Genomic DNA, 25,818 nt, shown 5'->3' on the forward strand with positions numbered 1-25,818 from the left:
AGGCGGGGCCGCGACCTTGCGCGGAGTCGAAGGCGGAAGCGGGCGCCGCGGGAGGGGGGCCTGTCGCCATGGCGACCGCGGCGGAGGGGCTGCCCGAGGCCGGCGCGCAGCCCGCCAAGCGTAAGGGGTCTGGGGCCGGGGCCGGGGCCGGGGCCGGGCGGGGCGGCTGTCTCTGGGTTCGCCCCTTGGCCGCCTGGCGGTGTCCGGGCCTAGCGCGGCCTGCTCCAGCCGCCCCGCGGCGGGAAGGGCTCCGGCGGTGCGGTGGGGGCCGGCTGCGGGGTGGGCCCGCGGCTTCGCGAGTGTCGGCCGGCCGCTCCCCTGGAGCTCGGGGCCTGCATCCCGCCGGGCGCTTACCCCCGCGTGCCTGTCACCCCCCCCCGCCGCAGCTTCGGCCGGCGGCAGCCGGGGGCCTCGGGGCAGCCTCTGTGTGCAACGTGTCGGGTTGAGGAGGAGGTGCTGAACTGCTCCTGCGAAGAACAGAACAAGGACAGGTTGCGGTAGAAATGGGTTTGGAGAAAAATCAGTAGAGTTGTGCACAAAGTCACTCCAAAGTTCTCCCGAAATTCCTTTCCTGTCGTCTAAGCACATGAGGGGGCTGATGTTTGCAAGTGCAGTCAGGCGATGTGCCTGTCCCTTAAATGCTCCCTAAAGTATTATTTTGAAATAGTCTTGATGCTACTTCAAGGAAACTGACTAGGTTTGTTATGCCTTAGTGTAAAGTAGACTTATATGGAAAGTAGGTGTAGTCATTTGAAGGGAAAAAAAATGGGTCCATTTAATCTTTATGGTGTGTTTCTATAGCTGCTAACTTTCCCCTAACCCTGTAATGTCTGTACCCTCATTAGAGGATCCTGCTGTGGAAACAGCGGAGGAAGCTAAGGAGCCAGCAGAGGCAGACATCAATGAACTCTGTAAAGACATGTTCAACAAAATGGCCACTTATTTAACAGGTGAACTGACAGGTAAGGCACTGCAATACTGACCTGCAAGTAAGCTTTTGATTATTTTCATTTTCTTTTAAAGGAATCTGTGGTGTAGTTTGTCTAAACTATACGTAATGAGATCATATCTAGCAAGACTGGAAGTTCAAGTCTGGCACGTTGCTAGACTACTAACAACACTGAGATTAGTCATATTAATGAAGTCCCAGAATAGCACAAATATTTTTCAAAATAATTCAGTATGATATAAGCAACTTAAAATATTTTTAGTCTTGCAGAAGCTTGTACATGAAAAAAACAACCAAACAAAAGGGGTCTAGAAGGTCCTATGAAGGACTAGAAGAGAAGCACAACTGAGGGTGGAATATGTGCCGCTGTTTTGTTTCTGAGTGAGAGCAAGGATCATACACATGTTTTCCAACATTCATGCTTTAGAATAAACTGCTGTGCAACATTAACTGGAGCAAAGTAAACTGCTCAACAAGTTAGTGGATTCCATAGGCTCTTAACTTTGAAAGCACTCCGCAGCACTACTGATTTGTGTGGATTTGAAGGGTATATGGTACAGATTACCAGTCTGGATTTATGCTATCAGTTTTGTAAACATAAGTGTTTAACTGACAGAATAAGAGTAGAAATGTGAGGAATTGGTCAATTTTTCTCTCTCAAAAAAAAATTGCAAGTGAATAAGTATTCATCAGCCCAGTTGATTTTTTACAATTCACAAAATGTCATCTCTCTTTTTGTAGGGCATTATACTAATACATGTATTACTATCTAAACTATTCTTTGTTACATTTGGCTATTGGTTTGAAATCTCTTATCCTCTTGAAGAGTCTGCACCCAATTCAAACCACATCAATTTTTAATTAAAATAAACTCTATTCTTTTTAAGCCACCAGTGAAGACTACAAACTCTTGGAAAACATGAATAAGCTGACTAGCTTGAAGTACCTAGAAATGAAAGATATTGCTATAAACATCAGTAGAAATCTGAAGGATTTAAATCAAAAATGTAAGTAAACCAAATAAGGTAGGGTATAATGAATGGTACACTTGTTCGGGAAATGAAGCATCTAAGAGTCAGATAGTTCACACTCCATTAGGTGCCGAAGGAAAGAAAACTGAACTAGTCATGCTGCTACACAATGCTGATCTTGTATATTTCTTTACAGCTGTAGACTAAGTAGACTAGCATAAGAGAAAACACATCTGAATTATGTCCTGGTTTACCCCAAATTTTGGATCTGATAGTAAATAACACTTATTTTGGTTCATATTGTATTGTTACTTGTGTTGAGTCTAGCCGGTACTCTTAAACATTTCATACTTCCCTGGAAGTTGGCTATTAGTATCACCACTTGATTTTGGGGCAGGGGAAGAAAGGAGCTTTTAAATTGTTATATCTGAAGAATGTCATGAGAAATTCTTGTATTTCAAGTGTGAACTGTTTCTTGGAAGTGGATTACTGAGAACTGACAGATATGATTTTCTGCTTTTTTAAGATGCTGCTCTTCAGCCATATCTGGAACAAATCAACCTAATTGAGGAACAGGTTGCAGCTCTGGAGCAGGCAGCTTATAAATTGGATGCATATTCCAAGAAACTTGGTAACTATTTTCCTCTGCTGTTACTACCTAGCAGCATAGTTCCGTGCAAGGGGATTTAAAGAGGCAAAGTAAGCTCCTGTATTTAATAGCTCTGAGCTGCAGGTTGCCTGTGCTGCTTTTGAGCAACTAACATTGTATGTGAAGTGGTAAGTGTTGGGAAAAGATTAATATAACAAATTATATGAAGGTGGACTAGTACAAGTATTATTGAACTACAGCTTATTAGTGAGGCTTGATTTCTCATTTACAATATGCGCTGACCCAAATTTTAAAGACAGATGTTTAATCCTGCAAATGGAGGGATTCATAAAATTCCCCCAGGCACCCAGGTCCCCTTGGCTTAAATTAATATTAGTTGTCTGACTTAAGCACGTTAATTCTTAAAAATTTTATTGTACAATTATATTTGCCTAAATGTTTTAGTAAAAAAAGAGCCTGAGTGACACTGTAAGTAAACTTGAATTTTAAGATGTATAGCAGCTTACAGGATCTTTTACCTATCCAGTCCTAAAATATTGTTATTTTTCCTTCTGCAGAAGCCAAGTACAAAAAACTGGAGAAACGATGAAATTACAAATCTTTAAGGTGGAGTTGCGCTATGAGTCAGACTGATTTCTGCTTAAGTTGCATAACAGCAGTTCTGTATGTTAACAAAGATTTGGTTACAGCTAACATCAAGACTGGTAAATTTTTCTATCTGTTGAATACAGTAGGCTGTATTCAGGCTTAAGGCTGAGTAGTATTTTCCTCTTGTCAAGAGGTTCTGTTGCCTCAGTTGTTCTGCAGTGAAAAGTAGAAGCCTGTCCCTAACCCATGTGTTGATATTGGCTATCTGTGTCTTAGTCCTATGTCCCACATGAATATTCTAGGAAAAGCCCTCCATAACCTATAAAGACACTTTCCCTTAGTAGCAGCAGGACATAAACTTCCTTTTTTCTTTCATGGAGCTCTGCGTTGAGAAGATACCTGGGCCTTTGGAGTTAAGAGCATGGTATTGAGAACAATTCATTTTGGTATCCACCTTTATCTGTTGAAGTAGAGAGACTAATTATTATAAATTTACAATAAAACAACTTGCTGCATTTGTCTCTCTGGAATCTCAAATTCCTGTTGGAAAGATTATGTAAGTTGTCTTTTTATTTTTTCAAAGGGTCTGTTAATAAAGACAAACTCCTTCCAGCTGCTGGAGAGCGTAGAAGAGAACATGTTTTAAACTCAGCGTCAAGTATTCCTGCAATGATATTCTTTGACTGTCTGGACTTCAGGTGAACTTGCAAGAAGTATTGCATTTCATCACATGCTCAGTTAACTTAGCAGATCCTTTCTCTACTTTACCAATTAATTTTGATCCTAGTAGTTTTTGAAGAGGCATGCCCAGCACAAAAAGCTGCTTCTCTACCAGATTAACAGTGTTCCAAATTGTTAATTTAGCAGAGCCCTTCTTACTGAACAGGTACTCCTACTCCAAGGGGTTTTTTTCTGTACCTATTGACTCTGACTAGTTCAAGCTGGCTTTTGAGTGAGTTGCAGTCAAGGATAGTACAAGTGCTGATGTAGGAAAGAAGTTCAGACTTCCTACAGGCCGTTTAGAAGAACGTCTAGTCAAGTGCCAATGTGGTAAAGATCATAATGCTGTCAGTCAGTGTACAGCCATTGTAAATAGTCAAGATAGACACTTTTCCCTAGTGTTTTTTCAAAGCAATGAAGCAGATGACCTTTGAGAGCCTTCACCATCACTTTAAAAATCCTGGGTTTAAAATAGAAAATACTATTCTGCATGGCCTTGATGTAGGATTTGAGAGAGGGTTGGGTTCACTTTGAAGAAAGGCCTTTTTGGAATGGGCATCTTTAAAGAACAGGATTAAGTGTCCCAGAGGTATCCAGCTGTTTGCATCTTATTGCTTTTATCCATAGTTAGCTCACTGATGACTTTTCTACCTGTGAAAGCAAATTAGACATTTTAGTATTGTTATCAAAGCAACATCCTCCAAGCCAACAGGCAGCAGTACCAACAGATGAGTTATCATTTCTGTGTTGGAGGAAATTATACCATGTAGAACAGCAGCCTGTTTTAAAATCTGACAGATCATCATCTCAGGATTCATGGTGTGTTCACAGTTCTGCTGGACAAGAGGATCTAGCCAGCCAGATCTAAAATGTTCCTGCATAGAGACTGGCATTTGAATGACAGCCTGAACAGTGGCCTGCTTGGAGATCGCTGATGCTGGGAAGTGGTACCACAAGGTGGCAGACAATCTAAAAGTCCTGTTCCTCCAGTGTTTCATGCATCTGTAGATACAAAAGAGCTAGATGTGATTCAGCCAAACTCACCAGTGGTTTTGATAGTACCATCCTGTATTTTGCCATTGTGGAGCAGAATCACAGATGTTTGGCTGCGGATGTAAAAGCTTGAGGGTGCTGCTCGGAGCTCCTCTGTTCCCTGGAAGAATGAGGATTTTCATTATAGCGTATAGCACTTGCATGTGACTGGGAGCTTAGTCCATTATCCCCTGTAAGTTTCCTCTGTGGCCCCTACTCATCTCTAAGAACAGAAAAGTTACTGATTCATATCAGGTTGGAAGTGGTTCTGGGTAGGTGGACGTTATCTAGAGCTGACCAGCCACTGAAATGCTTACTAGGGCAGGTTGTTCTAGGATTGAAACAAGACCACTGATCTTCCAGCCTGGTGATCTCTTTGATTCCCAGCTCTTTCTGGGAAGATGGTGCTAGAGGCACAGAGCAGATGCTGGCACACAAAGGGGTTGTTCTCTGCTGCAGGGATGCAGCTGGCCCTGCACTCTGGCTAGGTGCAGAGGCCAAATGAAGCAGTGACAAAGTTGTATCCCAAGGAATTACAATGGAGAGCTGGCCTGCAAATCAGTTATTTAACATAGAACAGAATGTGGCCTGGACATGCTCCGTGCTTTAATGGCAGCACACTGCCAATGTAGTTGCAAGTCCACTCCCTTATTGGATGTGGACCATATGCTCAGACCCTCAATTGGAGACAGACTTCACAGATCCAAGCCGAGTACGGAACTGGATGTATGACAGTCCTGCTCCGTGTTAAGATGAGTCCCAGTCACCCTCCCTTTTCCATAACACATAGTGTCCACATTCCAGTTGGGATGCCAAAACTCATAGTTTCAGAGTAAGAAGGATTTGCTGTCACTGGGATCACAACAGCAGCCTTGCTATGTAAATTCCTGAAGTGGCCAAGAACAACAACACGGCTCTTCTCTGTTTTGTGTTTACATCCTCTAGCACTTCCAACTGCGTTGGACCCAGTGGGGGACATTTTCATCTTGAGACCATGGGGAGGCACATAATAGTGAAGATTTTTCAGTGCTGCTAGTCTGTCTTAAAAGAAAAGAGGAGACAGTTATGTGCCTCACCCTTCTTAAGCATGGTTTAGTGTACCAAGCTCATCCTGCGGCAGCAAGACTTCCATTCCATGTGTGCCTGCAGCATACTATGTTGCCAAAGGCAGCTATGGACATGGCAGCAGCCCAGTAGGAAGTTTTTCTAACACGAGTTAGATAAAAGGATTGTCAGTGTTTGGACAGAAGGGATTGCACTCAAGGATAAGCTAGTGTTAGCAATGCAAGAACAGATTCTCGGGGGCACAAGGGCTAGAGTTTTTCCTCTGCTCAGCAGAGAACTGGAAATTTGTGATTAAACAGATTGTGACTCTGCGAAACACCACTCTTGAGTACACACGTACTAGCTGTAAGCCCTAATCAGCACTTCTCAGGTGTCCAAAGACGTCTGAAAGCAGAGGATGCTGTCAGTGTCATAGCTAAAATTGGAATGGTGCCCTCTAAGACAGCATCCATGCAGCTATTCTTAACAGGTATTCCTCTTCACTCCTCAAGGCCAAGGGGATCAAGGGGACTGAGTGACAGTGGGTAGGTAAATATGGGCACATGAAAGTAAAACCATTGTATATCATCCCCTCTGTACTTGCCTCACCCGGAGAATGCTCAGTCTGCATGGAGCCTCCTGGCCCACCCCATCCCACTTCTTCATAGTCAGAGGCCCAGTGTCTGGTTTGTATGTTTATAGCAGGGCAAAGAGCAGGCTCAAGAATAGGTTTAAATACACTCTAGTGACACTCCTGTTTGTATCTGGTTTTGTAGAACTGCTGGCTTAGCCATGTCTTGTTTTAATCACAGGTGCATTTGATAGTTACTTTAATGAAGAAAGGCACTCACCACATGCCACCCAGTATGGTGTTGAAAGGTCTAGGAATCTGTGTGATCGGGGCGTAGAAGATTTCAAAGAAAATGTGTCATTTCTCTGCTCATTGTCTTTCCTTGACAGGATTGCAGGAAGGCCACGAGAGGGCGATGTGTCAGCAGAGAAAAATTCCACAAGATAAAGCACTAAAGGCAAAGTAAGGACCAAATCTTGTTGCTGTTGAAAAAGATGCTTTCCTACATATAGAAAATACAATGCTATTTTAAAACCACAAAGATGAAAACCTCCAGGAACTCTGAAGATGGAAATCCATCTAGCCATGCATTGCCAGCAAGTGCTTGGTGTTTTCAGCTAAGAAATAGAAAATTCCTTCACAAACTCTTGAATATCCCACCTCCAGGAAGCAGAAATGGGAAGAGGAGCTTGTCCCACGAGTGACTCTTTACTGGGAGGAAATTTTAGAGACTGACTACCTGGCTGGCTGGATGACTGAGCAACAGTGGCGTCCCAATTAGGCCAAGAGCTGGCAGCTGTTTTCTCGGTTCTATTTCTGAGTAACCATTCCCCTCCCCACCTGAAGGCCCTCTGTGTGACTGGTAGAATCCAAATCATGGCAAGGATGGCAGGTCCTTGGAGAATAGCACCACAGAAAAGACATGGCTAAGTGTGTGTGTGAACAGCATTGTACTGGGGAAATATATAATCCAAAAGCAGAGGCACAGCTTCGTTGCTGCTCATACATTTCACTTGGAGAGTCCATGAGAAGTTCTAGAGGAGGTACAGGGGGAGACTAAATCTCTCTCTCTTCTATTTTGCAGCACTTAGGTGGAAAAATGAGAAAGCAGCGGATACTTGAAAGGAAGAACACGGAAGAGAACAGAGGAAAGGGAGGGCTGACAGGTGAGAATCAAGGGGCAAAGTGAGAATCAAAGCGGTCTGTGCAACTGCTTTGGAGCTGAAGCAATTTTTGAGGACTTGGACTGCAACTGCAAACCAGGGAGTGGAAATCAGCCTAGCAAATACAGCTCTTTAAGCAGAAACAGGAGACTTCAGTTCCAGAGGAGGATTTTTTCTCCAGCACCTCAAGACAGTTCTGCCCAGCTGCTCTAACAGGATATTCTGAAGTCATCCAACTTTCAGAGCAGTACTTCGTGGAGATGTCCAGAGTCTTCAGAATGGGCTCTTAAATCATTAATGGAAACTGCAATATGTCCAACAGCTGAAAAACAACTCTTCTAGAATGGAGTATATTTTTCAACCTCAAACTCTGTGATCAATAGAAATGTTCAAAGATATCCAATGGGATGTTAATCACAAGCGTATATAATGGCCAGAAGATAAATACATTGTTATATTTGCAGCATCCCATCAGAGGACAAACATGTAAGTAATAGGCAGAAGACAAGCGTGCTGTGAAAGTATGACAATGCTTGTTAATGCAAGTTTTGTTAATGATTAATGTTTGCCCCTGCTTTCTGATATTACAGTAGAACAAGGGTGATCTTAAAAAAGGTCACAAAGACTTAAAAATTAAAGCAGTTCATCCAAGTTTATTGGCAGCAAGTGATTTTTTTCTAACCAGTGTGTTTAACCCAGAGGAAAGGAGAGTAGCTATTGGTTACCTTTGCACTGTTGTTTTTACTGTAGGCTTCATAAAGCAAGGCTTTCAGGATGCAGGTTCAGCTCTTCCTGATCCCACATTCCTGTTCCACGTTGCAATGGAACCCCTGGGAGCCACAATCAGTTTCCTGCTGGTTTGCATTGTTTGCCTTACTGTCTGTTGAGTGTGGGGAAGATGTCTGAAACAGGGAAGCTGCCTCCTGGGCCATTTCCTTTGCCCCTCATCAGAGACATGCTGCAGCTGAAGAATAACTTGCCTGAGGCGAGTGGATGTAACTTAAAAGCTGTGTTCTTTTTTGGTAAATTGTTTCAGCTCAGTAAGAAGTATGGTTCTGTGGTCACAATATGTTTGGGCTCAGCATGTGCAGTGGTGTTGTATGGACCTTATGCTGTGAAATAAGCTCTGATGATAGCTGTTGCACCTTGTAAGGTCTGGGCTGTGACCTGTGGTGGCATCCTCACACAGCTTTCCACCCTAATAACTGGGTATGTCATACCAGTGGGACAAGTATATCCAAAGATAGCCAGGACTACTTTTCACTGGGGGCCATTGCCCTCCCTCTCTCTCTCCCTCCCTCATTTCCAAACAGTTGAACTAAGAACAAAGGAAATTCAGGCAAGCTGCCATAAAGAAACCAGGCATCTCTGGTTAAAGAATCAAGTTAAAGAATTTTACTTAAAGGCACTGCATAGGGAGTAAAGAGAGCAATGAAATACAGACATAATATAGAAAATCCATGCAATAAAATAGTATGAACTGTTTGCAATTTGAAATATAATATGAAATAAAAATAAGAATCAATTTGAGAAGAGTGAATAGCTGTTCAAATTTAAAGGTAAAGGTTGCTTTGAAAGATGCTAAAAAGCGTTTAACCTGGGAATTATGGCAGGAAATCTTTTCTGCCTTACCTAAGTACAGAGGCCAGATTCCAGCTGAAGGACAAAAGCCAATAGAAAAAACAGTTAATTTTTGCCTTCTAAAGTTTCTTATGACTAATGTTCCCTGGACTGTGCAACCTAAAGCCTTGCTAAAGCTTAACTGCCCATACTGGTTACTCATGCTTCTAACCTACAACATGTACAATTGTTTTATTCTATCATCTCTAGTGGTTATCATATGCTGTTCCCGATAAAAGAGGACACATTTTAGCCTATGAAGAGAGTTCAGATTAGCCTGTATGGGTCTCAGAGCTTGTTACTTCTCAAGGTCATTGTTAGGGAATAAATCCCCTTGTGCAGGGTTTTGGGGTTTTCCCTTTACTTTTCAAGTAGAATTTCAGACAGCAGCAAATGAAACACATCAGGAAGCTGAGGCAGGGAGTCAACTGGAACAGAAATTAGATGCCACAAGCTAGGCAGTAAAATGTGTCATCTATCCTTTGACACCAGTTCTGTGATATCCTTGATCTGAAAAATGAGTAACCAAAGTGTGTTCATGTGTGTGGGAGACTATTAAGAGGGCCACACATTGCAGAGAGTGGAAAAGCTGTGCTCTTTGGACTGAGAGTCTTCAGTGAAAGAAAGAAGCCAACTGAGGCATACTCCATAATAGAGCTTGAAAAGGCAAAAGCACAAGTATGAAAACTCTCCTTGGGTCCCTGAGCTGCAAGAAAGTTGGAACCTTTGCTGCGTGGGTGTCACGGTTTAAAGCTGGGCCAGCTATTAACGAGGTGGCAGATGCTCTCTGTTAACCCTCTCCCCCCCACCTAAGGGAAAGGAAAAGGGAAAAGGGAGAGAGACTTATGGCCAAACCAGGACATTCCACCCCTTATTCCATACCATTCACGTCATACTCAGATCACCACTACCTTTTCATTTTCAAATATATATACACATATCACTAGTTTATGATTCATCTCTATACAAAAAGTTCATTAAGTTCATTTGGTTCAGGATTGTGGGTTTCCATCTGGCTAGCAGTCTCTCAGCAGTCTCTCTGGCTAGCAGTCTCTCTTTTGTCATGGTTCGTGCCCACGGGTTGCAGGTTAAAGATGTCAGACTCGAGGAGGTTACTGGACGCCACTTGATGAAGCTCCGGTCTCATCACCACTGTCTTAACCTGAAAGACACTTATGCAGTAACAACATACAGTTCAGACTTAAGTAGTCTCACCCAGAATCAGATCACCTTCAGGGACACATCGGACTTCACCATCTTGCAACATCACCCACCAAGTACATCCAGGTCCCTGAGCAAAAGCAATCCCACGAATGGGTTTACCTTTGCCCGTTACAGGAAGAATCCAGACAGATTTTCCCAATAGATTCCTTTCATGCACCACCGGGACTTTATCTCCTTCTGCTGTATGTAGAAGTTCTGACTGAGCAGGGCCAGCTCGATTGATAGATCCCCTGGTGTTAACTAACCAGGTAGCTTGTGCCAGATGTTTATCCCAGTTTTTAAAGGTTCCACCCCCCATTGCTTTCAGGGTAGTTTTTAACAGCCCATTATACCGTTCAATTTTCCCAGAGGCTGGTGCATGATAGGGGATGTGATATACCCATTCAATGCCATGCTCTTTGGCCCAGTTATCTATGAGACTGTTTTTGAAATGAGTCCCGTTGTCCGACTCAATTCTCATGTCGCCACAAGATTTGCTTTTCGAGGCCCAGAATAGTGTTCCGGGCAGTGGCATGGGGCACAGAGTATGTTTCCAACCATCCGGTGGTCGCCTCCACCATGGTAAGCACATAACGTTTACCCTGGCGGGTTTGAGGGAGTGTGATATAGTCAATTTGCCAGGCCTCCCCATATTTATATTTCAACCACCGCCCCCCATACCACAAAGGTTTTAACCGTTTGGCTTGCTTAATTGCGGCGCATGTTTCACAATCATGGATAACCTGTGCAATAGAGTCCATGGTTAAGTCCACCCCTCGGTCACGAGCCCATCTGTATGTTGCATCTCTCCCTTGATGACCTGAAGTGTCATGAGCCCACCGAGCTAAAAATAGTTCACCTTTGTGTTCCCAGTCCAAATCTATTTGGAACACTTTAGCAGCTTGATCCGCTTGTTGGTTGTTTAGATGTTCCTCAGTTGCCCGACATTTAGGTACGTGAGCATCTACATGACGTACCTTCACGACTAGTTTCTCTAGCCGAGCAGCAATATCTTGCCACAATTTAGCAGCCCAAATAGGTTTACCTTTGCGCTGCCAGTTGCTTCGCTTCCACTGCTTTAACCACCCCCACAAGGCATTTGCTACCATCCATGAGTCAGTATAGAGATACAGCCTTGGCCACTTTTCTCGTTCAGCAATGCCTAAAGCCAGCTGGATGGCTTTTACCTCTGCAAATTGACTTGATTCACCTTGTCCTTCTGTGGCTTCTGTGACTCGTCGTATGGGACTCCATACAGCAGCTTTCCACTTCCGATGCTTTCCTACAAGACGGCAGGATCCATCGGTGAACAGGGCATACTGCTTCTCATCCTCTGGTAGTTCATTATATGGTGGGGCTTCTTCAGCACGTGTCACCTCCTTTTCTGGTGGCATTCCGAAGTCTTTGCCTTCTGGCCAGTCCATGATCACTTCTAAGATTCCTGGGCGATTAGGGTTTCCTATTCGAGCCCTCTGTGTAATTAATGCAATCCATTTACTCCACGTCGCATCAGTTGCATGATGGGTAGTGGGAACCTTACCCTTGAACATCCAGCCTAGTACTGGTAATCGAGGTGCCGGGAGAAGTTGTGCTTCAGTACCAATTACCTCTGAAGCAGCTCTAACTCCTTCATATGCTGCCAGTATCTCTTTTTCAGTTGGAGTGTAATTGGCCTCGGAGCCCTTGTATCCTCAACTCCAAAATCCTAGGGGTCGACCTCGAGTCTCCCCTGGTACTTTCTGCCAGAGGCTCCAGGTAGGACCATTGTCCCCAGCTGAGGTGTAGAGCACATTTTTAACATCTTGTCCTGTACGGACCGGTCCAAGGGCTACTGCATGCACAATCTCTTGTTTAATCTGTTCAAAAGCCTGTCGTTGCTCAGGGCCCCACTGAAAATCATTCTTCTTTCTGGTCACTTGATAAAGAGGGCGTACAATCTGGCTGTAATCTGGAATATGCATTCTCCAGAAACCCACAACGCCTAAGAAGGCTTGTGTTTCCTTTTTGTTAGTTGGTGGGGACATGGCTGTTATTTTGTTGATCACCTCTATCGGGATCTGGCGACGCCCATCTTGCCATTTAATCCCTAAAAACTGGATCTCCTGGGCAGGTCCCTTGACCTTGCCCCTTTTTATGGCAAAACCAGCTTTCAGAAGAATTTGGATTATTTTCTCCCCTTTGTCAAAAACTTCTGCTGCTATATCACCCCACACAATGATGTCATCAATGTATTGCAAATGTTCTGGAGCTCCACCCTTTTCTAGTGCAGTCTGGATCAGTCCATGGCAAATAGTAGGACTGTGTTTCCACCCCTGGGGCAGTCGATTCCAGGTATACTGGATACCTCTCCAGGTAAAAGCAAACTGTGGCCTGCACTTTGGTGCCAAAGGAATAGAGAAAAATGCATTAGCAATGTCTATGGTGGCATACCACTTGGCTGCCTTTGACTCCAGTTCGTATTGAAGTTCTAGCATGTCTGGCACAGCAGCACTCAGCGGTGGCGTAACTTCATTTAGGCCACGATAGTCCACAGTTAATCTCCATTCTCCATCAGACTTTCGCACTGGCCATATAGGACTATTAAAGGGTGAGCGAGTCTTGCCAATCACTCCTTGATTTTCTAATTGTCTAATCAGTTTATGAATGGGGATCAGGGAGTCTCGATTGGTGCGATATTGTCGTCGGTGCACCGTGGCAGTAGCAATTGGCACCTGTTGTTCTTCAACCTTCAGCAACCCCACAACAGAAGGATCCTCTGAGAGGCCAGGCAAGGTAAACAGCTGTTTAATGTCCTCAGTCTCTACAGCTGCTATACCAAAGGCCCATCTATACCCTTTTGGGTCCTTGAAATACCCTCTCTTGAGGTAGTCTATGCCAAGGATGCACGGAGCATCTGGGCCAGTCACAATGGGGTGCTTTTTCCATTCATTTTTAGTTAGGCTCACTTCGGCCTCCAATACAGATAACACTTGAGATCCTCCTGTTACTCCTGAAATGCTGATAGATTCTGCCCCTTTATGATCCGATGGCATTAGGGTGCACTGTGCACCAGTGTCTACCAGGGCTCGATACCTTTGTGGTTTTAATGTGCCAGGCCATCGAATCCACACAGTCCAATAAACTCGGTTGTCCCTCTCCTCCACCTGGCTGGAGGCAGGGCCCCCCCTAATTAAGAAATGGATTCGTGCTGCTCACAGGGACTGGACCTTCATTTCTCCTATTCACACTTGGGAAAAAGTGATTTGAGGCCCATCTCCCCTGACTGGGGTCCTGCTCACTGGTAACTGGAGCAGCCATCCTCCTAGAAAAATTCTCTCTGGTATTTCTTTTAGCTTGCAACTCACGTACTCGTGCCTGTAGGGTACTGGTAGGTTGTCCATGCCATCTGCTCATGTCCTCCCCATAACCACGCAGGGCAAACCACAGGATACCTCGTGATGTGTTCCGTTTCCTTTGAGCTGGTCCTGTAGGAGAGCGTTTTCTCCTAACAGCTGCAACGCGCGCCTGCGTAGGTAGAGAGTCAAGTTTATTCTCGATCATGGACAGTTTGTCTGACAGTTGTTTAAATGAGTCCTTGTTCTCCTTAGTCAGTTTTTCCACAGCCGAGATGCGTGCCTGCAGTGGGGAAGAAATACTATCTTCATAGTGTCGCATACAGTTAGCCATTTCGCCCACAGTAGAACGTGCCATATCATCTTCTCCCCATACTAATATTGACAATGTATGGGTATATGTCAGTGGAGCATTCTTCACAACCTTCCGGAACATGGATTGGTTGCATTCCACTTCATCAGGATCTACAATGTCCCGTGGGTGTCTATAAATGATCTCTTGCACAGCCAGTTCTCTAAGGTAGTTAATACCTTTTTCTATAGTGGTCCATTTGCTCAGGTGACTCATAACATCATCTTTATAGGGATACCTGCTCTTTACAGCTGACAAGAGTCGCCTCCAGAGACTGACAGTGTTTGACTTTCTTGCGAGCGCCTTATCAATACCACCATCTCTGGACAGGGATCCCAACTGTCTGGCTTCTCTGCCATCTAATTGCATGCTGTCTGCCCCATTATCCCAGCATCGGAGCAACCAGGTAATAATAGGTTCACCGTCATAACGGCTGAAGTCTTTCCTTATATTTCTCAGGTCCTTCAGGGATAAAGAGTGGTAGGTTATCTCTACATCCGAGTCCTCCTCTTGTGATAGTTCTGCTTTAGAAGGACCTTTCTTCTGTGATGGGTCTGCTTTAAAAGGACGATCGAGGAAACCCTCATCTGTGTTGGGCCCTAACTCTGCCTGAGAAGGGCCCTCACCTGGGTCATATGATGGCTCTGCCTTAGAAGGCTCTGAGTCATCATCCTTCACTTCACGAGCTGATTTCTTTTGGTATTTCTTCCTGGTTACAGGAGCAATTGGTACAGATTCGATAGATGCTGGAGTCTGAGTAGATGCAGTGGCTGTCGTGGGAGTGCTGAGAGTCTGAGTAGCTGCAGTGGCCATCTTGGGGGGTGTAGCAGTTGTGGTACAGGCTGCTGAGGTTTCAGTGGGTTTAGTGGCTGTAGCGGCAGTACACACTGTAGGATCTGAGGTGGCTGCATAACACCTACAACTGTCCCTGCACCGATATTTAATCTTATCCCACATCAGAAAGACATTCAGGACAACCAAAAATAAAAACATGCCACCTAGACAGCACCATCCTAATTTCGCAAAATCTAGTGGAATCAGCTTGGCAGAAAAGGAGAAGGTACTATTTCCCAAAGTAAAACTGGAAGTGTAATCATTAACAGAATCTGCTAAAGGACGCCTGGAGCGCGCAGATGAAGTTGCTGCTACTGATTCGCGATTAAAGCTGCCCATCATTGTGTCATAGAGATAAGAGATCGGAATAGTAACTGCCCAGTTTATCACAGCATAAATCAGTATCAAACCCCATACCAAAACAATACATTTCGACCAGCGCCCACTGCTAAACTGCATGTAAACATTCATGAGAAGCAAGCAATAACACAGTGCCCACGGCAGGTAAGGCATCATTGCAATACTCAATTGTGAAAGAAACTCCATAAAAAGATGAGATAACACAGCATTCAAAAATGACATCACCATCTTCACTATCTGTTTTAACTTTCCAACCCCTTGTAAATCTCAAAGGAAGAAATCTGATATTCTCTCAGCTGAGCTCTCCGGGTCTCCTCCCACCAGAGCCAGGATTCAACTTATCAGAGCAACCTGCTGGAGCTTCTCTTGATCCCCACGTTGGGCACCAATAAATCTGTCACGGTTTAAAGCTGGGCCAGCTATTAACGAGGTGGCAGATGCTCTCTGTTAACCCTCTCCCCCCCACCTAAGGGAAAGGAAAAGGGAAAAGGGAGAGAGACTTATGGGTTGGAAAGTTAAAACAGTTTTAATAAACTATAATAATGAAAAAGAATATAATAACAATAATAATAGAAATAACCAAATATATACAAATATGTACAAAACCAAGATCAAGAGCTTGGAAATCTTCCTCAGGCAGAGTTGCTCCCCCCAGCACGGGCAGAGGGGAAAAGGCAGTACCTCCCCCCAGCACAGGCAGAGGGGAAAATGCAGTAGCTCCACCCAGCACGGGCAGAGGGCAAAATGCAATAGCTCCCACTGCCATCACACCTGCAGGCTTTTAACTGGAAACTGGCAAAGCTGGTACCAATCAGTGGGAGACAGGAGGGCCCCTCCCTCCTGGGCCCCACCTCCAGGAGGCAGTGGGTTAGTGATAAATAGGAAAGTGAGAATGACGTGTGTGGGATGGAATACCTCGTTGGTCAATCTTGGGTCACCTGCACTGTCTGCTCCCCCCTGCAGCTGCGACCCCCCTTTGGCTCTTCACTCGTAAGCAGTGAGGAATTTAGCAGTGACCTTGGTTTCTCTAAGACTATTTGGCCTGGTTTGGGCCAAACCAGGACAGTGGGTATCCCACAGCACACAAGTATTGTGAGTTACCGTTATGACCTATGTGAAAAACATCTCTGGTGTATTTGTGGGCCAAACAGAAGATCCGTTTAGAAAGGTGAGTCCCAGAATCAAAGTTCTTCAGTGTTAATCAGTAATCCAATAGAGAGCTTCATCCTCAGGATAATGCAGCGCTGGTGAACCTCAATATATCCTGTGTGATACAAAGCCACTTTCAGCTCTTAGGCCTCTTGACAGTCATATATAGCTTAACATGCTACTGTATGGAGTTATCAAGGGAGCACTGACATCCCTAGAGGTCAAAATATACCTTTGAAATTGTAACTAGGAGAATCACTCGGAACCTTGATGGGTGTGGATAAAAACACTGTTTTCATAACTTTTCCTTTTAAATGCAGCTTCTACATGGGAATTCACAAATGTCTCAGCATCCTTCCCTGCAGCCTGCAAGGGGTATGTAACATATACATACACATGAGGGTCTGTTATGCACTCTGCCCACGATTTTTTCCTCTTCAACAAAAAAAATTTAAAGATGTTTGAGTTGAGTTTACACCTGGCTCATCCAAACTGCTTGTATTCACCCTTGATCACTTAATCTCCCTTGACCCACATCTATCCTTAATGTCCATACATACAATTAATCTATGTATGTCATGTTAATTTATAATAGTAGCTCAGGCAAGTGCTATTGCCCTGTTATGGGGAAAGTGCTCAAGTACATTTGTTTGCTTCATGGATTGTTTCACTGAGCTCCTCACTTGGGACACCTTTAGTGGGTTTAAGAACTTGCCAGTTCTTTTCTTCATTAGCGCTTGCCCAGCTGACTGCTGCTTCTGTAACTGCTTCCCAACTTCTTAGAAATGTCTTAGAAACTTGAGCTCACGGAGGTGTTTATGTTCGGTGAGAGGCATTTGGGAACTAATAGCAACAGTGCACAGAACGGATTAATCGAGTTTGAAAGCCACTTCTTCATGTGGCCAAGTGACAGGACATTGTGTCAGGTTTGCCATAGAAAGTTCTTATACCCCTGCCTAGTCCTGCACATGAGCAAGCCATGCACTGTCTGTACAGTCCCACTAGAAGAAAAAGTCTAGCCAACATTGAGTGCTAGCAGGGAGGGAGAGAGCAAGCAGCATAGCTTTGTGGGAGATGTGGAGCTTTTCAATGATTGATAGTTAATTTTTTAAACTGATGTTTTTTTCAGTTGAGTGGGCAACAAAGGTTGATGAGATAAATCCTATTCATTAAGCATTCTAATCTTTTTAAATCTGATCCTTAGTCTCCCAGGAGGTCATAGTGTTACTTGGTGCTAAATCAAGTTAACCCAGAGGAAATGTGAGCAGCTATTGGGTACTGTTGCATTGCTTTTTTGTACTACAGGCAACAGACACAAAGTGAAACTTCCACGACTCAGCTTTAGCCCTCCTCTAGTCTCAAAGCCCCGCTGTGTATCATGGTGGAGTCTCTGGGAGCTAAAGCTGTTTTCTTGCTGGTTTGCATTGGCTGCCTCCTTGCTTTTTCAGTGTGGAGGAAGATGTCTAGAACAGGGAAGCTGTGCCTTGGGCCATTTGCTTTGCCTGTTTTAGTCATGGCACAGCTGAAGAGGAAGTACAGAGTGCTTTCTTCTTTTTATCTTGTGAGAAGACTTGTAATAGTTGATCCTTTTTTTTGGTGTGTGGCGATAAACTGGATGATATTTTCATATTTCTTTCTTTCATTCGTATTTCTGTGGTTTTGTGACATTTGTGGCTTTTGCCTTTGCAATGCCATGCTACCAACTCATGGTGTATCAAGCTTAATACTTTGAAAGGAAAGAAGTTTTGGCTGTTTCACACAAACAGTTAATGCTATTGTGGTAATATTATAGTTGCTGTCTTTTGCCACGTAGCACAGATGCAGTTACATTGCAGGGAATCTGATCAAGTTAGGAAATGCCAGTTCTACATCACTACGTGTTTGCTTGGCAACTCATGTAAACTTTTTTTATCTTTTTTTTTGCCTGATTGTAACATTGCTGTAGTGATCTTTACGCACTTCATAAGTGCATAAGATATAAGTTGCCATTCATCTAGTAAATGAATGACACTGGGGGGATTCCAGTATTATTTCACTTGTCCTCTTTTGTCACAATGGACAGCTCTGTAACCACAGTCAGGGTCCTGGTAGGTCTGGTAGGGTCTGTCCAGCCTTCTCCCACATTGCTACTGAGAATGGAAGCTTTATAGGTGATTGACCAGCTCAGTCGTGAAGCCATAATACATTTCATATAAATGAGTGAAATGAAACAGTCAGATATGTACAAGTCTTGGAAAACAACTGGGAGTGTAAGCTTTGTGGAGGCAGGTTTTTCACTAAAACCTGTTCTGGGATCTTAGAAAAACAACAATTCAGTGTACTACTTCTTTATTCTTCCATATAAATTGTAATTTCACAAACCTTCATTATAATCACACAAGAGAGGACCCATCTGCCCAGTCATCAATAAACTCCGTCCCCACCACAGGAGACAGTATGTATTGGAGCAAGAATACAGTAGATGATCATCTTCTGACAGAAAAAAACCCCACTGTTCTATGCTTACCTTTACAAATAGGTCACAAACAAACTGAAAATACAGAGGAGAGAGGTACCTTAGGCAGAGTCTGTGAAACCCTAGAGTACAAGCGTCTGTTCCTGCTATGCTGAGAGGATCAAGCAATAGGGACAGCAGCAGCAGGGCTCTCAGAGCACTAGTCCACACACCCTGACACGTCAGGATGTCAGGAGCCAGATAGGAACCTGAGCTAGGTGAGGTAGGTGCAGAGGAGAGCCTGTACAATTTTGCCCAGGGATCTGTCTCCTTCCATGTGCAATTGCCTTCTGTCTCTGTTTAGAGCTGGCTGTGGTAATTATAAAAGCACCATATAATTTTCTTTTCTAAGCATGTTTCTCTCCATAAAGTATCTAGCAAATGATTTGAGTGTTTCAGTCTCAACAGATGATTGGGAAATGACTGTCATTCAACCAGAGCTTTCATGAGTTTGGGAGCTCACAACTGTCTTCACTTGGCTAACGTGGAAGAAAAGAGACCTCATAAGGTCGGGGCATATTTGCCAGAGGGCTGACTAATGGGGAAATGTCAATGTCCTTGTGATCCAGAACAGGTTTCAAGGTAAAGTTCTGCAGAATGGCTGTTAAAAATATGAATATCTCCATCCGAGCCAGACCTTCTCCTGCACAGATGCGTTTTCCTGCAAGCAAAAAATAGTAAGAAGTGAGGTGGAGTATTTTGTTGGTAACTTATTTTAACCACTGTTCCATGAAAGTTCAGACAGCTCAAAATGGACAGGCAGCGCTGCAGCATTTTGGGGAAGCAAATGAATTAAATGGGGGGCTAAGTGCCTAGAACAACATGAGAGTGCTCAGTGGGCTAAGGCAGTTTGAAGGCTTCAGTTTCTCATGTTCTGCTGCTGCTGTTTAATGATAAGTTTGGAGAGAGAGAAGTTGCATGGCTGAGTCCCACTTCACACATCTCTTCCTGGAGAATGCATTGGAGGAGCTTTTGTGATTGCTAAAAAAGGAAGTCAGCTGAAACTCTAGTAAAGGGGTTAGAGCTACCCAGAAATTACTCTAGCAGATCACCAGACATCACTGTACAGATCATGGTGACAGGGCCACTAAAATCTTTAAACAGGTTCTAAGGGAGGATAGTCTAGGATCTGAAACAGAAAGAGCTCTTACCCGCAGAAAATGGCATGAAGTAGTCACTCTTTTTAAAGGTACCGTTTGCATTCAGGAAATGTCCTGGGTCAAATTTTTCTGGATTTGGAAATTCCTTGCTATCCTGTAGGACGGAAGTCAGCATAGGGAATATCATAGTGTCCTGAATTAACAAAAAGGAGAAGACAGTTAAAGAGGAGACACGCTAAAGCAAAGTGGCATCAAGAAGTTCCCAGAGCTGAATAGAAGGGCAGTCAAAGTTTAATCCATTTAAAAAGAGCATTTAATGAGTAAAATTGTGCGCCATTGGTATGGCAAAGATTTTTTTAAAATAAATTTTAATAGTGAGTCTGATTAGAGTATTTAATATTGCTTCCAAGTACATTAGAACTTCGATTGCTTACATTAATGTGAAAAAAAAAATAGAAAGCTCTATCTCTCTCTTCACACAGAGGATGAAAAGTCTTTTTTTTTTTTTTCAAATATGAGAAGTTGGACTCAGCAACTTCCAGAATCCCTTTCCAAACAAAAATTATACCAATTCTATATCACATTTCAGTGTGTTTGGAAATAAAATAAAATACAATGAATAGACCTTTCTCAGACACAGTGGAACAGACCTTGGGGATAAAATAGTCTCTGAACTTGGTGTCTTTGATCACAGTATGTGGGACATTAAATGGAAGGAAATCAATGAATCTCTGGATTTCATGGACCACAGCATCTGTGTAGGGCATCTGGCTCCGATCTGCCATGCAGGGGCTTCGGTCTCGGCCAATCACACAGTCAATCTCCTTTTGAATTTTGTCTGTTAGGAAATAAGTAAGTGTTGAATGGACAAGTCCCCCATCTATTTGCCTAAACCTCTCCCCATATTTACAGCAAAACTTGCTTTTAGCACACCAGGAATATATGAACATACTTATGAACAGAACTAAGACTGATACACATCTCTGCACTGCAAATACATGTTTCCTTAGACAGTGGACAATTGCCACGTATGGTAGTGACAGGAATTGTTCAAACTGATCCCATGACCTACCAAAAAGCTTTCAATTATTTATTTCCTTTTCTCTTACCTACTATCTCTGGGTATTTCTGGAGAATCAGAAGTCCATATCTCAGTGTGATGCTGGTTGTACCTGTTCCAGCAAGGAACAAGTCGAGCGTGGTTCTGCTCAAGGTCTCAATGGTGAAATCTGAGTGACCATTCCCTTTCTCCTGGAGGAAGATTTGGCAGACCGTTTTGAATAACACAGCTTGTTTAAAAAGGAAAGTCCTGTACCCATAATGTATGTTTGTAGACACATCTAGTGTCCTTTCAAAAATACCACACTTGTTCTCCAAAACACCAGCATTTATGGTACTTTTTCTGAATAATATTATGAACCTTTTTCAATGTGGGAGGAGTGTTGAATTACATCAACCAGATTGGTCTTCAGCTTTCCTAAATTTGGCTAGTGCTGTTAATTCTGTGTTTAAAAATCCTTGTTAAGAAAATGGAGAGGACAGAATGAAGCTGATGTGGCAAGAAAAGCAAGTTCCCCTTTGTATTTACAAAAGCCCAGTGCCCTGCCACAACTGCAAAGAAGCTGGGATGCAAACAGTGGTTTTCTTATAATCCAATAAATCTCTCGCTCTTACATTACCTGTTCCATTTTGTTAAGAAAAGCATCGACAAAATCTCGAGGACAAGTGGGATCCAGGGTTTCCTGGTGTTCTGCTATGATTTCTAAAGTAAATTGATCAACTTTTTGAATATTTTTTATCAGTTTTTGATGAGGCCCAGGTAAATACTCAATGACAGTTGGGAAGAAATTGTATAGCTGTAAAAATGAAATGATGGAAAATATGGATTAATAGATTAATATGGATACAATAGAATGTTCCCCTAACTGTAACTATGAAAATGGGGCAATTAAACTGTTTTGGAACAGTACGTCTTTATTATTCAACTGGATTTTAATGCCTTTTACTTTATGTTTTTACTGTATTCAAGGAAACACTTCACTTAAGCAAATTTTGAAATTATATCCTTCTTCGGACCTACAATGGCAATTCCATAAGGTAAGAAAGAAAACAGGAATCGGTTATTTAACTGCCTTTTTGGCTTTCGAAAATTTTCTCCAAATTTAGGAAAATTCACCTCAATTAAAAATGAATAACATGAATAAATATTCATTAACAAAATATTATAATCATTAACAAATTCATTAATTAAATGAAACTGTACACACCTGTGCTTGTATAGAGTTCTGGAGCTTGTTGTTTTCCTCTAGCAACTCAATTAAAGTTAGAAATTTCTTGTCCTCATAGTCAAACCGATCCCCAAAGACGATGGAGCAGATGATGTTGGAAACAGCATGGATTAGGAAGTTGCCAGGATTGAAGGGTCGTTCTGCAACAAAAAAAAAAAAAAAAAGATACCTTGCTTCCAGTATTTCAGTCATCATTCCCTCCTCTGACACTACAGGGAAGTTTTGCATCCACTTGAGACCCAGAGCTTTGCAGACCTTTGAAAGGATGGTGAATGGCTTATCCAATTTATTCTTCTCTACTTGAAGTGAACTAATTTCCCTGTTTGAATGGTTTAAGTATCTCTTTTCTCCTGTTTTCAGCAGAACACTGGTGTGAGTGGCTTGGTTCCTCTTCAGCTGAAACATGCCTGTCTGCCTTATAAACTGTTTATTAGAAATGCCCTAAAGATTCCCACCAAAACCCAATGAAACCATAAGGACTTTGCCTGAGCTATGTCTTTAAGTTATTGTACCCTGTTTATGAACTCTATTAGTGTAACCTCAGTTGTATAACCTCTCTTAGGGGTTCAGATACCTGTGATCAAAATCTAGTTTTGATAGCACATCTGCACAAGCTTCTAAGGAGAGAACTACAGTGTGAGAAAAAAGTGAGACTAGACCCAAGAAGGAAAAGAAAGGTGTAATTGCAGACAGTGATAGGGTGCACCTCAAGGTTTCAATAGGAGAAACAACAACATGAAAAGGTGTAAAATCCTAAAGAAAAAAAAAAAAGGAGTCAGAAAATGGCAACTTGACAGCATTGAGGATTAGCCTATTCCAAGGAGCAATGTCACCAACCCTTCTCTGCCTGACTCTCTGGCCACTGAAGGCTCAGCAGATGTCTTACCAGAGGTGGTGAGTGTATTAATGCTAAGCCTAGCAGATAACTAGTCCTAGCTATTTATTATTTGTGTAAAGTGTAAATAACAGCTTTATACTTTGCAGTTGTATATATCTTGCTTGAAAGCCTTTTAGTACACAGTAAAAATGCCGTAACAAGATGAGCCAGAGATGGAGGCTTGGAGTAGGGCATAAGAAGTACAGTATTACCATATTAGTGAAAGGATAAGAGCGATGCAGGTGAGAGTGCTTTCTCTGATTTGTAGCAGGAATGCTTATCTGTGAAGTCAGACTGAATTTTCTAGTGGCTCATGGGAAACAGTGATGCTTCAGCATCCTTTTAGTTCCATGTACTCTTTCCACCTTGCAGAATAAGAACACAGTGAAGCCTGTCTGTAGAAAGGAAGCCTGTGGTCCAGGCTGGTACTGTGCCAACCTCAGGAGAGGTACTTAAAAGTAACATTGTCTTATATACTATCAGTAAATGCATTTATAGATTGAAACCAAGGTTTGAAAGGTTGAAACCTTATGCCCTGCCCTCAAAAGCAGCTTATAGTCCCTGTTCCCATTGCACGTCCCCACCAATACTGGAAGATATTGTCTAGCATTCAGATGGACTGAACTCGGGTTAAAGGATGCTTTCCAACACCGATCTCCTACATTTATCCCTCCATACTGTCACAGTGCCTTTAACTGGCCCACTCCCAGCTGTGATAACTTTGCCTGTTGGAGCAGGGAGTAGGAACAGCAGTCACATGCCCACTTCTTGGGTCATAGATTTGGTGAAGCAGCCCTACACCCCTCATTGTCTCATTGTAGATACGCAGGGTGTCCCAGCAGGCACAAAGTCCATGTCCTACCATGTGTGTTCCTTATCCTCTCCACCAGAAAATGAGCTTCCTCCTGGATTCGCTCCTCAATGCTCTTCTTCCCCATCCCAAAATCACGCAGGGTGGTGAGTGCAAATCGTCGGAGCTGCTTCCAAGTCTCCCCATTGCTGGTCACAATGCCTGACACAGGAAGGAAAAATAGACCTTCATGAGGAGACAGATTTTTTTTTTCCCCCTGAATGGGAGCTACACAGTAAGTACTCAACATGCAGAGACAACTCTCAGTTGCTATATGTCCAAAAACCTAACAACAACTCTGCAATTCTGAAGGTGACAAATATGATCCGTCTATCACAGCACTTTCAGTAAAACTGAGTTTATTCCCAGAAAAACTACGTTGGGATGTAAATAAGTAGGTAACACTGGTATTGAATTGAGCATGGCCCCAAGCACTGACATAACTGCCCAAATGTTCTCTTCACACAGCATATCATTATTGACAATACTATGAAACCTATAGTACCATGCAATAGATGCTATTTACCTAGTTAAATGCCATACTGGGAACTGCTCTGGTGAATAAGCTCAGGGCCTAATCTTGAATGTGGGCCTTACTGGGACAGCCTATATTAGCTTGTCTTTATTGTGCTGTGGACTTCCCTTTTGCTGATTCCTTAGCTGTATGTATATTGTCAATATTTTCAGAAATGGGAGAATGAGCATAAGATCTTAGAGGCACATTTAATGAACAAAATTTTAGCCAGAATGTGAAGTATGCTGAAAATAGAAAGGCACTCAGTGAAGCTACCCTGGGACCTTAAACGGTTCTCCAGGGCTCCAATTTACCCAAGTGTCCAAGTAATGAGTTGGGCTTTTAGTCTTTTATTGCTTATTTGTATGCATGAAAATAGTAAATGAAATCCATCATTCACTCCTCCACTGCCCTCTCAGCTGTGTTCCTGAAGCACTGAAAGCATTAGCTTCGTATGCTAACATTACCAGGGACGTACCTGTGCCTTGGAAGAGTTTTCTAAGCAGTGGTAGATTGCCTCTTCCGCTGAAGTCATCTGCCTGATCAATCAGAGCTTCTTTCACAACATCATAGCCATACAGCACCACAATCTTTCGTGGGCCTAAATATATTGTGAAGACGGGACCATACTTCTTGCTGAGCTGTAAGAAAGAGGAACATGAAAAACAACACATCTGAATGTTAATCATGTGAAAAGAAGTTTGTAACGAAAGGGTCTGAGGGGTAATGTGCCATTGTCCCAGCATCACTGAGACATGGCCTTGATCAGCAGTAGTGTAGAGATCTTTCAACTATGAATTACAGCCAGGGGAAGATGGAATTGTACAAGAAATAGAAGATATGAATGGAAATGGTGAGGCATCAAGTCCAAATCCCAGAAAAGAAAGTAATTCTTCATAGGGCTGGCAAAACAGTCTGGAATGCCTTTCTACAGGGCACAGTAGGTAACAGTTTACATGGGCTCAAAAAGCAATTATATGCACTTATGGAAGCCAGTGCCTAAAGGGTTTTTGAGCACAAACATACCACAGTTGTCTCTAAAATCTCCTGGGCCACACATCTCTGGAAATTGGATGAGTATATCAGCAGAGAGTCACTGCATCCTTACACTAATCATGTACTCTTTCCCAGGCATCTGCTTTTGGCTACAATTGCAGAAGGATTCTTGGGCTGCTTGGTCCGACCTGGAACACTTCA

General features: G+C 43.1%; 2 protein-coding genes across 9 annotated transcripts in view; one reads left to right on the top strand and one right to left on the bottom strand.

Annotated features, from left to right (window-relative positions):
- On the top strand, nt 1-22,189 carry BLOC1S2 (biogenesis of lysosomal organelles complex 1 subunit 2). 5 transcript variants are annotated; one of them, XR_011048087.1, is made up of 8 exons: nt 1-120; nt 846-962; nt 1,837-1,956; nt 2,447-2,551; nt 3,088-3,136; nt 3,702-3,816; nt 6,875-8,134; nt 22,122-22,189. XR_011048087.1 is itself a non-coding variant. In XM_068399789.1 (5 exons), exons 1-5 carry the CDS (start codon nt 69-71, stop codon nt 3,117-3,119), a joined length of 426 nt encoding a protein of 141 aa, XP_068255890.1. In that variant the 5' UTR covers nt 1-68; the 3' UTR covers nt 3,120-3,633. The 5 variants fall into 5 exon arrangements, 1 of the variants encoding a protein (XP_068255890.1); XR_011048089.1 differs by lacking the exon at nt 22,122-22,189 and adding an exon at nt 4,670-4,795 and having other exon boundaries at nt 6,875-8,292; XR_011048088.1 differs by lacking the exon at nt 22,122-22,189 and having other exon boundaries at nt 6,875-6,947; nt 7,570-8,292.
- Nucleotides 18,810-25,818, bottom strand: part of LOC137662981 (cytochrome P450 2H1-like) — a 14,119-nt gene continuing 7,110 nt past the window's right edge. The window contains exons 2-9 of one of the 4 annotated variants that reach the window (XM_068399787.1): nt 25,100-25,211; nt 24,120-24,269; nt 22,351-22,520; nt 21,772-21,948; nt 21,202-21,343; nt 20,743-20,930; nt 20,144-20,285; nt 18,810-19,653 (exon numbers count right to left, since the gene is read on the bottom strand). In XM_068399787.1, coding sequence (XP_068255888.1) covers nt 19,472-19,653; nt 20,144-20,285; nt 20,743-20,930; nt 21,202-21,343; nt 21,772-21,948; nt 22,351-22,520; nt 24,120-24,269; nt 25,100-25,211 — 1,263 coding nt within the window. In that variant the 3' untranslated portion in view covers nt 18,810-19,471. Of the gene's footprint in view, nt 19,654-20,143; nt 20,286-20,742; nt 20,931-21,201; nt 21,344-21,771; nt 21,949-22,350; nt 22,521-24,119; nt 24,270-25,099; nt 25,263-25,818 lie in introns of all 4 variants that reach the window. The other 3 variants (XM_068399784.1, XM_068399785.1, XM_068399786.1) reach the window with 3 other exon arrangements.

Source organism: Nyctibius grandis, chromosome 4 (assembly GCF_013368605.1).
Source record: "Nyctibius grandis isolate bNycGra1 chromosome 4, bNycGra1.pri, whole genome shotgun sequence".
Classification (NCBI taxonomy): Eukaryota; Metazoa; Chordata; class Aves; order Nyctibiiformes; family Nyctibiidae; genus Nyctibius; species Nyctibius grandis.

Excerpts from the sequence above, each read along its gene's own strand:
- BLOC1S2 (XM_068399789.1), top strand. The coding sequence starts at position 69 with ATGGCGACCGCGGCGGAGGGGCTGCCCGAGGCCGGCGCGCAGCCCGCC. Across the intron at positions 121-845 it reads CGGCGCGCAGCCCGCCAAGC|AGGATCCTGCTGTGGAAACA; the intron begins GTAAGGGGTCTG and ends TACCCTCATTAG. Across the intron at positions 1,957-2,446 it reads GAAGGATTTAAATCAAAAAT|ATGCTGCTCTTCAGCCATAT; the intron begins GTAAGTAAACCA and ends TGCTTTTTTAAG.